At 30.4% G+C, this 15927-nt stretch overlaps 1 protein-coding gene across 1 annotated transcript; it reads left to right on the forward strand.

Annotated features, from left to right (window-relative positions):
- Positions 1-9827: 9827 nt before the first annotated feature.
- LOC119612730 lies at positions 9828-14413 on the forward strand. Its single transcript, XM_037968583.1, has 2 exons — positions 9828-10132; positions 13419-14413. The coding sequence occupies exon 2, from the start codon at positions 13424-13426 to the stop codon at positions 14411-14413; it is 990 nt and encodes a 329-aa protein (XP_037824511.1). The 5' UTR covers positions 9828-10132; positions 13419-13423.
- The last annotated feature ends 1514 nt before the right edge of the window (positions 14414-15927 follow it).

Below are 15927 nucleotides of genomic sequence, written 5' to 3' on the forward strand. Positions count from 1 at the left end.
TTAAAACAACATCTTTAATTTTAGGAGAAAACCACATAAGATAAACAACAATGTATTAAATAGAAAAGAAACAAAACAACAATTTAAGAAAAATTATTTTCTTTCAAAAGTCTGACTGATTTCATAATTTTCATGTAAATTTTAAATAGAAATTTGTTTTTTTAATAAATATAATCTAATTAGTAATTAAGTTTAGTTTTATAATAAAATAATTAAATTAAATTTTATTAAGAAATCTTTTTGGAATTTAAAGAAAATAAAAATTTTATAATTAATAATAATTTATTAATAATAATTTGTAAGGGGTAGTAAAATTATTAGAGAACAGGAGGAAGAGGAGGAAATTTGAAATTATAATCCAATTTTCTTTCTACACATTTTTCTTTAAATACTTTGTCTCTGGACGAAGTATTCTATAAACAATTGTGTTTCTAGATAAAATTTTTCTATAAAACTTTGTTTCGTGATAAAATGTTTCTGTCTGGTCTATATACTAGACTATTGTATAGTCTACTGACTAGTATATGGATTAGTCTTTGGACTAATGTATTGGCTAGTCTTTTGACTAGTCTTTTGACTAGTCTACTGTCTGGTCTATTGACTAGTATACTGACCAGTCTACTGACTAGTCTATTGAATAGCCTTCTGATTAGACTATTGATTAGTCTGTTGCTCAGTCTATTGGCCAGTCTATATATTCTTTTCTATCTAAACTTTTGACTAGTCTATATACTAGGCTGTTGAATAGTCTACTTGTCTATGGACTAATATATTGACTAGTCTATTGGCTAGTCTAGTGACTAGTCTATTAGCTAGTCTATTGACCAGCCTATATACTAGTCTATGATCTAGCCGTTTGACTAGTCTATGTACTAAACTATTGAATAGTCTACTGACTAATATATTGACTAGTCTACTGACAAGTCGACTGAATAGTCTACTGACTAGTTACAGACTAGTATATAGACTAGTCTATTGAATAGTCTATATACTAGTCTATAGACTAGTCTACTGACTAGTCTATTACTAGTCTATATACTAGTCTACTGACTAGTTTACTGACTAGTCTATTGGGTAGTCTAGTGACTAGTCTATAATCTAGTCTACTGACCAGTCTATATACTAGTCTATGATCTAGTCTTTTGACTAGTCTATGTACTAGACTATTGATTAGTCAATTGACTAGTCTGACTAGTCTACTGAGTAGTCTACTGACCAGTCTACTGATTAGTCTGTTGACTAGTCTACTGTCTAGTCTACTGACTAGTCTATTGACTAGTCTAGTCTAGTCAATAGTCTATTGAATAGTCTATATACTAGTCTATAGACTAGTCTATAGACTAGTCTACTGACTAGTCTATATACTAGTCTACTGACTAGTCTATAATCTAGTCTACTGACCAGTCTATATACTAGTCTATGATCTAGTCTTTTGACTAGTCTATGTACTAGACTATTGATTAGTCAATTGACTAGTTTACTGACTAGTCTACTGAGTAGTCTATTGACTAGTCTATTGACTAGTCTATTGACTAGTCTATTGACCAGTCTATTGACTAGTCTATTGACTAGTCTATTGACCAGTCTATTGACTAGTCTATTGACTAGTCTATTGACTAGTCTACTGTCTAGCCTATTGACTAGTCTATTGACTAGTCTACTAACTAGTCTTTTGAATAGTCTAATGACTAGTCTATTGACTAGTCGACTGACTAGTATATTTACTAGTCTACTGACTATTCTATATACTAGTCTATAATATAGTCTACGGACTAGTCAGTAGACTAACTAGTTTATTGAGTATTCTACTGATTAGTCTATTGACTAGTCTACTGACTAGTCTACTGATTAGTCTGTTGACTAGTCTACTGACTAGTCTATTGACTAGTCTATTGACTAGTCTACTGACTAGTCTATTGACTAGTCTACTAACTAGTCTATTGACTAGTCTACTGTCTAGTCTATTGACTAGTCTACTGACTAGTCTACTAACTAGTCTTTTGAATAGTCTAATGACTAGTCTATTGACTAGTCGACTGACTAGTATATTTACTAGTCTACTGACTAGTATATTTACTAGTCTACTGACTAGCCTATTGACTAGTCTACTGACTAGTCTATAGTCCATAATCTAGTCTACTGACTAGTCAGTAGACTAACTAGTTTATTGAGTAGTCTACTGATTAGTCTATTGACTAGTCTACTGACTAGTCGTTTGACTAGTCTACTGACTAGTCGTTTGACTAGTCTACTGACTAGTCGTTTGACTAGTCTACTGAGTAGTCGTTTGACTATTCTACTGGTCAGTCTATATACTAGTCTATGATCTAGTCTTTTGACTACTCTCTGTACTAGACTATCGAATAGTCTACTGACTAGTATATAGATTAGTCTATTTATTATTCCACTGACTAGTCTATTTATTAGTAATTTTTCTTAAAACTCAATAAAAAATCTCATAAAATTTAGTTTTTGGACAAAATTTTCTTTAAAAATGTTTGTCACAAGTATTCTTTGAAAAAATTTGTCTCAAGAGAAAATGTTCTCCAACTCCTGCAACTAATACTGCCAGTCTCTCACTTATTATTGCTTCTTTAAAAAAAAAAAAAACTTTAGTTCAAATTAATTTTTTTTAACAAAAAATAGTATTTTTTTACAAAGAAAGGATTCTAAGAATGGAAAAAAAAGTATTGATTAAAAGAAAAGAATGTGCCTATTAAACAATTTTTAGAGCTTATTTGCAAAATTTAAACAAAATTTATAATTTAAATTAAACTTTTACTTTTTTGGCTTTTTTTCGATTAAATGCAAAACAAACAAAAAAACACATTTTTTAAGGCAACGAAAGTGAAAGGAAATATTTTATTTAAGAAAAAAAAGAAAAAATAAATTATTTATTTAACAAATTTATATAAAAACAATAACATATCTATGTAATTAAATAAATGAAAAAAAAAAGAAAATTGCCAATAAAACCAACTAAATGAAACGATATTGCATTTATTTTGAATTTATAATAATTTTCTCTAACATTTAACGTTTGTTTACATTATTAAGGGTATTCACTTATTTAGGCTTAAATGGGGTCACAAAAACACATACATACAAATTACTCTATTTCGAATTTTTGGTGATATTATTTTTATAATTTTTTATAAAAATGTTGTAAAACAATTTTTAAATTTTCTAGTATTTTTATTTCTTTTAAGTATTTGTTTAAATTTTAGTTAAACTTAAAGTTTATTTAATGCTCATATAAATACTCAATAAATATATATAAATGTATATTATATATACATACATACAATTATTAGTTAAATATTGTTTTTTTATTATTTTTTTATATATAAAGTTTATTCTATTATTTTAACTTTTTCTCTCAAATTTGATTTGCTGCAATATTTGCTTAAAACAAACCTATAAAATCTAATTTTTATTTTTATTTTTTAAATAAATGTGACACATTTACATTTAATGAATGAATAATAAAAAAACACAACACAACAATTGAAAGCTAAATAAATTATTCATTTAAATATTTAAACTAAATAACATGGAATAATAAAAACAAAATATATTTAATAAAAAACAAAACTTACACTTATAGTGTAAATTAAAGTTTGAATTATGTACAATATTTAATTTAAAAACAAAATTAAATTAAAATTTTAAAACGAAAAAAAAAAATTTAAACATTTATGTTAACTTTAATAAAATAAAATTATGGAATTTATTTAAATAAAACAAATAAACAATTTATAAATGGTATCTATAAGAATATTTATAAAGTTATAGAAATACAATATATATTTAAATATAAATAAAAATGATTTAAATGTAAATTAAATATAAATATGTATTAATAAAAAGTATTTAATGAAAAAAAGTATATTTCACGAAAATGTGTTTATTTTAAACAAAATTTACTTGGACTGACGAAAGGATATGGCTTAATACACACAGAAAATGATTATAAGATGGTTGTAATACTTCGCCACCTGTAACTACACTTAAAATAAGCAGACGGGTGTCTGGTACTTTTTTGAAATTCGCACTTTTAAGGGGGTGAAAATGTGTGACAAAGGTGTTTTTGGTACCTTTTTTGGCCCTTTATAACATTTGTTATCTAATAAACAAAATAAAATTTTTGTAAATATATCTCCCAAAATTATTAGACACCTGTTTCGTACTTTTTTTAAAATTCAATCCATTTTGAGTGTAAAAGGGAGAAAACTGTATTTTTCGTACAGTTATGCCCGTTAAAGCTGTTTTTTGGAGGTCCACTTGTATGGAGGCTATCCGAAAAAGTGGACCGATATTGCCCATTTTCAATACCAAACAAACCTTAATAATAGAGAATATTTATGCAAAATTTCAACTGTCTAGCTCCTCTCGTGTGGTCCCGATCGTGATTTCAACAGACAGACGGACAGAATTTAATAAGGACCCGGAATATACATACTTTTATGGGTCTATGACCAATATTTCGATGTGTTACAAACGGAATGACAAAATCAATATACCGCCCATCTTTTTTGATGGTGGGTATAAAAATAAGCGGACAGGTGTCTGGTACTTTTTCGAAATTCGGTTCATTTTAGGAGTAAATCGGTAAAAACTGTATTTTGATACTTTTTTTGAACCGTATGTACCTTTTTAACCAGTGAACATAGAAATAAAATTTATATCACATTCGTACCTTATTGAAAAATTACGAATATAAGTTTGGTACTTTTGGGAAATTCGGACGTTTAAGGGGTAAAAATCTTACTTATTTTTTTGTACTTTTTTGTAAAACATTGTTTCCTATTTATTGGTTTGTCTATATGAATATTTATTTATAGGCTCCTACTATGATGCTGCATTTTTTGGAATACAATTTTGTTTTTTGCTTTTTGGTACTTTTTTGTTCTTAACTGGTACTTTTTGAAGTTTTTGTAATATTGAACATCTTCTATCTATTATATATATAAAAGAGTAGCGTTACTAACTGACTCATCATCGCACAGCCCAAACGGCTGAACCTAGAATCATATAATTTTGACAGTAGATGTGTTTTTTGTTATGTAGATCCACTAAAGAGGGATTTTTGGTAATTTGTACATTTAGGGGTAAAAAAGGGGGAAAACGGGTAAAACAGGTTTTCTTAATTATCTTACCTTATATTAGTGATACAAGAAAAATTTTTAATGCACCTGTATCTGCTCTTAAAATAAGCAGATGGGTGTCTGGTACTTTTTTGAAATTCGCACTTTTAAGGGGTGAAAATGTGTGACAAAGATGTTTTTGTTACCTTTTTTGGCCCTTTATAACTTTTTATCTAATAAACAAAATAAAATTTTTGTAAATATTTTCAATATTTCTCCCAAAATTAAGAGACACCTGTTTTGTACTTTTTTAAAATTCCGTCCATTTTGGGTGTAAAAGGGAGAAAACTGTATTTTTCGTACTTTTTTTGAGCACATTAAGAAAACTTTTTTCGATTTATTAAAGTATTCCTATTCAATTACGAACTAACTCTGTAATATTTGTTGAAAAAAAATTTTTGCTATTTCACTGGGGAAAAAAAGTACCAAAACGGGGAAAAACGGGAAATTTAATTTTATACAAACTCATTGAGCCAATTTTTATAAAATTTATTTACTCACACAAAATAAGCTATTGGTATATTATTTTCGAATTCGAGTACTAACGCCTATATAAGATCAAATTCGAGTAAATTGTTTGGTACTTTTTGAAAGCACAATTTTTTTGAAACAAATGAATGTAGATTTGAATCTTTTGAGTTATATCTGTGATATAGAGATTTAAATACGAAACATTTTGTAAACTTAATTCTCGAAAAAGTTTATTTTTAAGCGAAAATTGGAAAAATTTTACTACTTTTATTAGTACTTTCCACTTTTGTACTTTTTATCTCATAAATGGTACTTTATAAATTTTCTAAAATATTCAACCTAGGAACAAAAATTTGAACATACATGGTCTTGACTGAGTAATATTCTGTAAGTGGAAACTCTTTGGTACTTTTCCATACTTCAAATGGTACCTTTTGGATTCTCTATAATGGTTAAACCGAACATATGACAAACGGTCCTTATTAAATTAGATGTTATTGAGAGGGATTTTTGTACTTTTTCGTTTTTCCGATACTACTTGTTGATATTTTTACGATATTGAATATAGAAATATAAAATTTAAAATGTAGGGACCTCAGTGAATGAGAATCTACTGAAAGGGACTTTTGGTACTTTTTCATTTATCAAATTATATTTTTTAATTGTGTATAATATTGAACACAGAAACATATTTTTTTTATTATTAAATGAGACGGACCTCTTATAGATTAAGAGGTATTTTATAGTACATTTTTTCAAATAGTACTTTCGAAATTTTCTAAAATGTGGAAGCCAAATGAATGAAACTAAAAATACAATCTTCTTACTGAATGCGAATTTATTCACATGATATTGAACGTAAAAAACTGAAACATTAAAAAAATTTTTAATCAATTTTAATTTTCTATAAAAGTAAACAAAATTTTGTATGTATTTAATTTGTGGTAAGGGTATGCTAGTATCAACATAAAGCTATCATCAGTAAAACATTAAGTCTTTTTTTTTTTTTTTTCTTAATAATAAGAAAAAAATGCTCACAATGTGGACTCATGTATTTACTTGCCGAATGACGCAAACTAATTGGAGCCAAAATTAGTCAATTTTTCTCTGCCTCTCTTTTATTTCATTTGTTTTTAGAGAGAAAACAGCTACTCACAATCATTGCTTACAGCACTGAACATCAAGAAGTGAAACGCTGTCAAAAAGTACCTAACTATACTGTCAGTCGGTACCTAATTCTATGAATATATTAGTAGAATTCTCAAGTCAACATAGTTGCAAAAAGTCGGATTTAAAAATATTGAAAAAATGTAAATTTTTATTTTAAAAGGTTTCTTTAAATATTTTGCAACATAATTAATCTATAAACATTTTAGAAGAATGTATGTTGGCTTTTTAATCTGCAATTTTGAAAAAAATAAATAATTTATTGGAAATATTTTTTTCTTGTACAATACGAAAATTTACAACATTGTTTTAATTTCAACAACAAAAATTTAATGTCAAAAAAATAAAAAAATATTTTTTTCGTTTTTAAAAAATAGTTTCTTTTCGGACATTTATTTAAATTGTGCAAAAAAGTAAGAGTTCTATATTCGGCTGTGCCGAATCTTATATACCCTTCACCATGATGTATTAAAAAACAGTCAATTTTATGTTTCTGGGTTCAATGTTATAAAAATTACAAAAAGTACCTTTTGTAGAACGAAAAAGTACCAAAAAGTCACCTTCTATGGGTTCCCACTTAATCCAAGCTCTACATAATTAATTTCATGTTTCTAGGTTCAATATTATAGAAATTTCGAAAAGTACCTTTTGAAGAACGGAGAAAGTGCCAAAAAGTGCCTTTTTATAGGTTTTCACATAATCTGGGCTCTTCATACTTAATTACATATTTCCAGATTCAATATTATAGAAAATTCAAAAAGTGCCTTTTAAAGACTGAAAAAGTACCAAAAAGTCCCATTTTAGACGTTCTAACTTAATCCGAGCTCTACATGCTTAATTTCATATTTCTAGGTTTAATATTATAGAAATTACAAAAAGTACCTTTTGTAGAACGAAAAAGTACCAAAAAGTCCCCTTTTATGGGTTTCCACTTAATCCAGGCTCTACATAATTAATTTCATGTTTCTGGGATCAATATTATAGAAATTTCAAAAAGTACCTTTTGTAGAACGAAAAAGTACCAAAAAGTCCTCTTTTATGGGTTTCCACTTAATCCAGGCTCTACAAAATTAATTTCATGTTTCTAGGTTCAGTATTATAGAAAATTCAAAAAGTACCTTTTGTAGAACGAAAAAGTATCAAAAAGTGCCTTTTTATAGGTTCTTACCTAGTCAAGGCCCTACATGCTAAATTTCATGTTTCTAGGTTTAATATTATAGAAAATTCAAAAAGTACCTTTTGTAATACGAAAAAGTACCAAAAAGTCCCATTTTTAGGTTCTTACCTAGTCAAGGCCCTACATGCTAAATTTCATATTTTTAGGTTCAATATTATAGAAATTACAAAAAGTACCTTTTGAAGAACGAAAAAGTACCAAAAAGTCCCCTTTTATAGGATCTTACCAAGTCAACGCCCTACATGCTAAATTTCATGTTTCTAGGTTCAATATTATAGAAAATTCAAAAAGTATCTTTTGTAGAACGATAAAGTACCAAAAATTCCCTTATTATAGGTTCTTACCCAGTCAAGGCTCTACATGCTAAATTTCATGTTTCTTGGTTTAATATTATAGAAAAGTCAAAAAGTACCTTTTGTAGAACGAAAAATTACCAAAAAGTCCCCTTTTATAGGTTCATACCTAGTCAAGGCCCTACATGCTAAATTTCATGTTTCTTGGTTTAATATTATAGAAATTTCAAAAAGTACCTTTTGTAGAACGAAAAAGTACCAAAAAGTCCCTTTTTATAGGTTCTTACCTAGTCAAGGCCCTACATGCTAAATTTCATGTTTCTTGGTTTAATATTATAGGAAAATCAAAAAGTACCTTTTGTAGAAAGAAAAAGTACCAAAAAGTCCCCTTTTATGTGTTCTCGCCTAATCCGGGCTCTATATACTTAATTTCATATTTCTAGGTTTAATATTATGAAATTTTCGGAGGTTGTCTCGGATTTTTGCTCATATCTCCGGTATTTATGGACCGATTTTGCTGATTTTAAATAACGATCTTCTCGAAAGTATGTCTAAAAGAATTATTAAAGGTTCGGATCTCGCCGATATCTGGGGTCCTCTAAAAACTGATTTCAACAAACATACAGACGGACAGACAGACGGACATAGCTTAATCAACTCCGCTACCTATAAGGATCCAGAATATATATATAGAAATTACAAACGGAATGACAAACTTATATATACACTTCTCACGAAGGTAAGGGTATAAAAAGACAGATCTCACAATTTTGTTTTTTTTTTTTTTTGAGAAAAACAAATACATAAACAAACAATTAGGAAAGTATAGTCGGGCATAACCGACCATATAATACCCTACACCATGAGTATATTTTAAAAAATTTTTATTTTTCACAAAGAAACTTTTATGTTGAATTTTACGTTAATTCCAAAGTATTTAAGCAATTTATTGATAAAAAACAAATTTTCTAAATGAGGCTTTATATAGGAGTATAGGTCAAACATGGGCCGATCCTCATTAAATTTGGGAAAAGGATATACTTTTAAATAATAGTTAATTATGTTGAGTTTCATTGCGATACAAATGGTTACAAGTCAATTTTAGACGTTTAAGATATATTTTGAAGGGGGGTTTGTATGGGGGCTAGGATCAAATAAGGGCCGATCATTACGAAAATCTGCAGTGTCATTTACACTTATATAAAACTTATTTGTGCCAATTTTTAGAGAGATAATAGTATATTTGACGTAATTATGGCATAAAAAGGGCCAAATCGGGAGGAACGGTTGTATGGGGGCTAGGTGAAATAATGGACCGATTTCAACCATTTTCAATCTTGAAAATTGCGGTCTGTACCTTGCGCACAAGGTTTACATGGACATCAGCACAAACGTATAATACCCTCCCCACTATAGTGGTGTAGGGTATAAAAATTTAAGCTTATATATTATTGCATCATATTTTGGAGTCATTTTTAATTGTGTTTTCGGTGTGTAAAGAGTAAATAATAGAAAGGTTGCAAATTTAAAATATAGCGTGTCCATAGAAATATTATGTGCAAAAACTTTACAAATTAGTTAAAAGTAAACAATACAATTATATTGCCTACAATAACAAAAGTCCATAAACTTAAAATTTCTTGGAACAGTGCGTAGCATTAAAAAATTGTGTGCAAAAAATACCTGAAAAGATTTTGTCATTTTTTTGGAATTTTTTGGAGGTCCAAAAAAAACTACCCGGCTTAAAATATTGTGTGCAAATATATACCTACATACCTATGTACATAAATAAATCTAAAAAAAAATAAATCAAAACATTGGAAGTACATATTTTAAGGCGAAACAACAACAATTATAATAGTGTCTGCACATACAAGGTAAGTCAAAACATGATAATAAAAGAAACAAAGTTGAGGTGACGTAGGCGTCAAGTATGCAGAAAAACCAAACCAATCAATAGTTTTTAACGGCGGCATGACCGTTTTTAATACATTATTCAAAATTTCTCATAAAAATATAAATCCAAATTTGTATACAAATTTTATTTTACTTTTTTAATAAAAGTTTTTAAATGTTTCTGTTTTTTATACCCTCCACCAGCATTAGTTGTGATAGAGGGTATATATAACTTTGTCATTCCAGCAAAGTATATATATTCTTGATCCTTATGAAATTCTGAGTCGATTTAGCTATGACCGTCTGTCCGTCCGTCTGCCTGTTTGTCTGTGTAAAACACGCTCACGTTAAAACGAAGCAATAAAAATTCACTAAATTCACCCAAAACATTCTTTATTATCCGGTATAGTTTGGTATTGAAAATCAGTAAAATCGTTTGACGACATAAATAGTTATGAGTAAAAATTTCAGACTACCTCAAAAAAAAAAAAGTTTTTTGCCAATTCTTAAGTAGTTTTCTCAGAAACTACCAAAGATATTTCGATGAATTTTTTCAGACATTATTTTTTTGTGTCAGGGATCAAGTATGTTCAAACTCATAACAATTGTTCCAATATTTACCATAGCCACCATACAAAGGTCTATATTTCCGGAAATTAGTTTACCGTTAGTAACTCCCTCAAATATATCGGTAACAACACAAAATTTTGTACATACAAATATAAAATGAATAATAATCATACTACCAACGTAGATCTCAGTCGGTCCACAATTGGTCATAGCTTCACCTACAAAAATCACCTAAACGCACATATTCCATTGATAAATAAAGCTTTTGTGATAAAATTCAAGCTGAATATGTTTTATGTACATACAAATCATTCTACCAAATTACTTTTCGGATCGGTCCATTATTAGTCGTAGCTCCCATATAAGGCCCACTTCCGAAAATCACTTAAACGCACATATTTCATTGTCAAATAAAGGTATCTTGATAAAGAGGCCCGAAATTGGTCATAGCTCCCATATAAGGTCCACTTTCGAAAATCACTTAAATGCATATGTTTTATTGATAAATAAAGCTATGGGTATAAAGTTCAACTTGAATATGTTTTGTGTACATATAAATCATAATACCAATTTTTCCCCGGATAGATCCATTATTGGTCATAGGTCCTATATAAGGAACTCTTCCGAAAATCATTTAACTCACATATTTCATTGTCAAATAAAAAATTCAACACAAATACATATGTTTTGTGTACATACATATGAATCACTGTACGAAATTTTTCTGGAGAGTCCCGAAATTGGTCATAGCTCCTATATATATAGTCCATTTCCGAAAATCACTTAAACGCACATTTTTATTTAATTAATAAATCTATTGGACTAATATTCGACTTGAATTTCTTTTTTTTGCATATAAATCATTATACGAAATTTTTTCTTGATCGGTCCATAATTGGTCACAACTCCCATATAAGGATCATTTCCGAAAATTACTTAAACACACACTGACAATCAAAGTCATCGGGATAAAATTCGACATAAATGTGTATTTTGTATATATAAATAGGAAGTTGAAGACATCAGCAAATCAAATGAAGGCATTTTGCCAATACTTCACCATTCTATTGGGCGATTATATACCCATATACCTTATATAGGGGTAGGGTCAATTATAAACCGATTCTCATAAAATTTGGCAGATAGATTTTGTCTCGCAAGAAAATTATTGATGAATGTCGAATTTCATTGCTATACTCGTGTTTTAAGCAAGTAGGGCGTTAAAATTACTTGATGATGGGGACCTTATAGGGGAGGTAGGGTAAATTATCGATTATGAACCGATCCTCAAAAAATATGTGGTAGAGAGATTTAGGCTTGTATGAAACATATTTGCGTCAAGTGTCATCGCTGTATGCGTACTTTTAAGGCAGTACTGAGTGTTAAAGTCATTTGCTGAAGGGGACCTTATATGGCCTGTAGGGTCAATTATGGGCCGATCCTTATAAAATTTGACAAAGAGATTTAGGTTCCCATAAAACATGTTTATGCCGAATTTCACCGCTATATATGCTTCCTTTAGCCAATTATGAGCGTTAAAGTCATTTTCTGAAGGGGGACCTTATATGGGGGCTAGGCGAAATCGTGGACCAATATTGCCCATTTTCAATACCAAACAACCTGCATTAGACGAATATTTCGACAAACGGAATGACAAAAACAATATACCCCCCATCTTTTTTGATGGTGGGTTTTCTAAATAATTTATGTACATCTATATATATAAAAATGAATGTGTGTTTGTTTGTATGTTGAAATTCCAAGTGGGCGGGAAGCCACGACCATATTAAGAAAATACTAAATCCCTATATTTGAGATAATATAAAAGTTAAAGTCCTCAAATTTTTCGGAGCTACTTTAGTGTCAATATAATTATTAAGGACAAAAAGTAGGCGGACTATCATTAGGGGGCGTGGCACCTCCCATATAAATTAAATACAAAAATACGTTTATCTTGGAAACTATTACAGTTAGAATCTTCAAATTTTGCACGAAAAACTTTAACCTCCATCTAAACATTTTGGGTAATAAATTGGCGGACTACCCATAAGGGGAGCGGCACCTCCTATATTAATTAAAGACAAAAATTCGTTTATCTGAAAAACTAATGGAACTAAATTCTTCAAATTTCGCACGAAGAACTTAAATATTCATCTGAACATTTTGGAGGAAAAAAAAAGCGGACTTTCATCTGGGGGGTCTTGAAGCCCCCACATGAATCAAGTAGAAAAATTCGTATATCTGAGAAACTATTAGAGCTAGAATCTTCAAATTTTACATGGAGAACTTTGAAATTCATGTGAACATTTAGAGCATAACGGGCGGACTTTCAATGTGTGGCTTGGCACAACATATATGAATTAAATACAAAATTTCGTGCATCTTGGAAACTCTTATATTATTCAAATTTTTTATAGATAGAAATTGGCGATAGATAGAAACTGACGAACTTGCAATCATTTGCTTGACATCTTTCATATGTAACATATAATAAATCGGTATTTATTTATACATATTCCTTTTAGGGTAGCAAAGCACACTGGGTATAGCTAGTTTTTTATAAAACTCTGTGTGTTTAGGAATCACTTAGAGTTAGGTACTCCTGTCAAAAAGTCGGACTACTTGTTATATAAAAATATAATTAATTTGAATTGTTTACTATTTCTCTTTTCATATCTTCCGTTCCTCCACCTGCAGCAGTAATGGACGAGATACGGTTGAAAAAACAAAAAATTGATGTACAGGTGGACGACAATGACTTTTCAATTCCAGCCACTGAAAATATACAACGCAAAAAGTGTGCTAAAATAGATGACGGTCTAGCGATTAAGTACAATAAACTTGTCTATAACTTTGAAAAAATAATTATCTCTAAGCATTTTCGTAAATACTGTGTTTTCTTTGATATATTCTCAAAAAGACATTTAATAAATCACAAATATCGTATAGACAAGCTGGAGACACTTAATCGCTTTGACTTTTCCCCGTACGCCTATGAACAATGTATATGCTTCAGATCGGACTTCTCCACCGCCGCCACCACCAATATGGGTTTCATAATCTGTTTCGAGAGTCTCTTTATGGAGCGCAAAAAGTATAGAAATCACAAAGAGGAGAAGAGCGAGTATATGAAACAGCTGTATAAAAAACATTCCATTTTGTTCAAGGACAATAATTTTTATGATAATCGAATCAACGAATGTTTTATGCAAAAGATTCGTAAATTTGAAGAACTCAAATCAATACTCTTGCTAAACGAAAGCCTACGAAAGACTCTACTTAAACACATGTACTCACAAATGCCAAACACAAAGAGATGTCTGCTGTGCAAAAATACCAACTTAAGCACATTCGAGAGCTGGCGAATTGTACGCTTCTCCAATTGCCTCAACATGAGTAGCCTTTGTGACAATGTTCTAAGACTGGATGATGAAATGTTCCTAATACCCAACTATATGGACTGTGAAGTGTACGCGGATGATGTACGTATCGTCGTCTACAAAACAACCAAGGCCAATATTGTGCTTCTATTCGAAGACATCTTTTACGTCATCAAATCTCATAACCTGATAATTATATTCGACCTTGAGACGTTTCGAAAGGTGCAATTTTTCTGTAATTTTAATTTTTACTTTATTAGACAATCCAAAACGTATACAGATACCAATTATATAAATATAAATTGTCATTGACAACACAAATCAATTAGTGGTATTTTATTCATTTCCAACCAGGATGTTTCCAACATTAAGTTTTTCTCGATGGTATTGAACAACATTATGGAGTATGACCTGTATACTGGATAGATAGTATTTTATGTTAGAGGCCAACAGAAAATCGGGTAGGTATAGTTCCTCATTGTTGTTCTTGTCTATATCTTGTTGGGCATCGGTAATGTCGTTGGCAATTACGAGTTTGAGGTTATCCTCGTTGAGTAGGAACATCTTCATGTCCAGCATATTATGATGGATAGAATCAAACTTTTGTTTGCGGTAAAAGCTTTCACCAGTAAATGACTCACACTCGCTCAAATTTATACTAAAGCTTTCACTGATGTCGTCCATACTCAAGCTCGAGTAGTTTATGTAATAGCTCCCGTTTTCATGTACAACGTCTTTGATGTGGTTCACTAGATTGTTGTACTCAAAGAGGCGATCAAAGGCACGTACACAGCCCATCCTCGTCTCGTGAATACATGTACACCTTGATATTCCATGTCGGATGTTTCAGGCGAAAAATCTTTAAACATATTTACCAAGTTTCGATACTGTACAAGTATATCGTTGGTGTAGTCGAGTTCCATAACCTTGAGTAGTTTCGAGTCGGGAAAAACCAATCTTGGATTTATGTTTACACGAACGTCACACTGTAGTTCCACTGCGTCTTATATTGAAGTATTCCACGTATCCTTTCAAGTGTCCTCAAGTATTCCTCCTTTAGTGGCGGCGTGATGACCGAAATTACTTCTTCTGACATGGTGTTTCACTTTGAGCACCCAGACTGGATTAATTAAAAATACACGAACGAAAGCAATTTATACTGTAATCTTATGTATCGTTCAATTCTCAATACACATCGGCTACACTACCGAAGCTTCCGAAACCATCATAACGTTTTACAACAGAACGACATATCTCCTCGCACTGATCGACGCTGTCAAGACAAGTTATAACGACATTCGTATGAAGACCATACTAAAGTATTTTCTCCAATACGCAGAGGATATTAATTTTTACCATCCATCTGTGGAGAAGAATGCTCTCACTGAACTTAAACAGATCACACGCAGCCAAGTACACAGCGATATACTGAAACTAATGTTGAAGCGCAAAGAGCTACAGAATACGATCGTAATAGTCTACCTCTCTTCGAACATTTTCCAAACAGATCAGTTTCTTGTGAATTTGTTGTCCCGGATCAAAAGTGTAAAATCAGCTCATTAGTCAATATGGACAAATCATGCTCAAAGGTAAAGCGCAACTACCAGTTAACAGATACCATTTGGCCGCTTACGGGTCGTGACCAAAGTGGAAAAATAGTTCAAACTCAATTCTTATTTATATATCCGCTCTTTCATAATGAATAAGTCTCTCCAGGATGGTCTTTAACCCGCCCACTTTACTCAATTATACGAGCGCAGACTTGTACGCTTACGAGCGTCGCAAGATTTAACAGTACAACTTTTTCCTTCGCTTCCGACCCGAGA

Source organism: Lucilia sericata, unplaced genomic scaffold (assembly GCF_015586225.1).
Source record: "Lucilia sericata isolate MDLA Ls3-8-SP2 unplaced genomic scaffold, ASM1558622v1 Contig001816F_arrow, whole genome shotgun sequence".
In the NCBI taxonomy this organism is placed as follows: Eukaryota; Metazoa; Arthropoda; class Insecta; order Diptera; family Calliphoridae; genus Lucilia; species Lucilia sericata.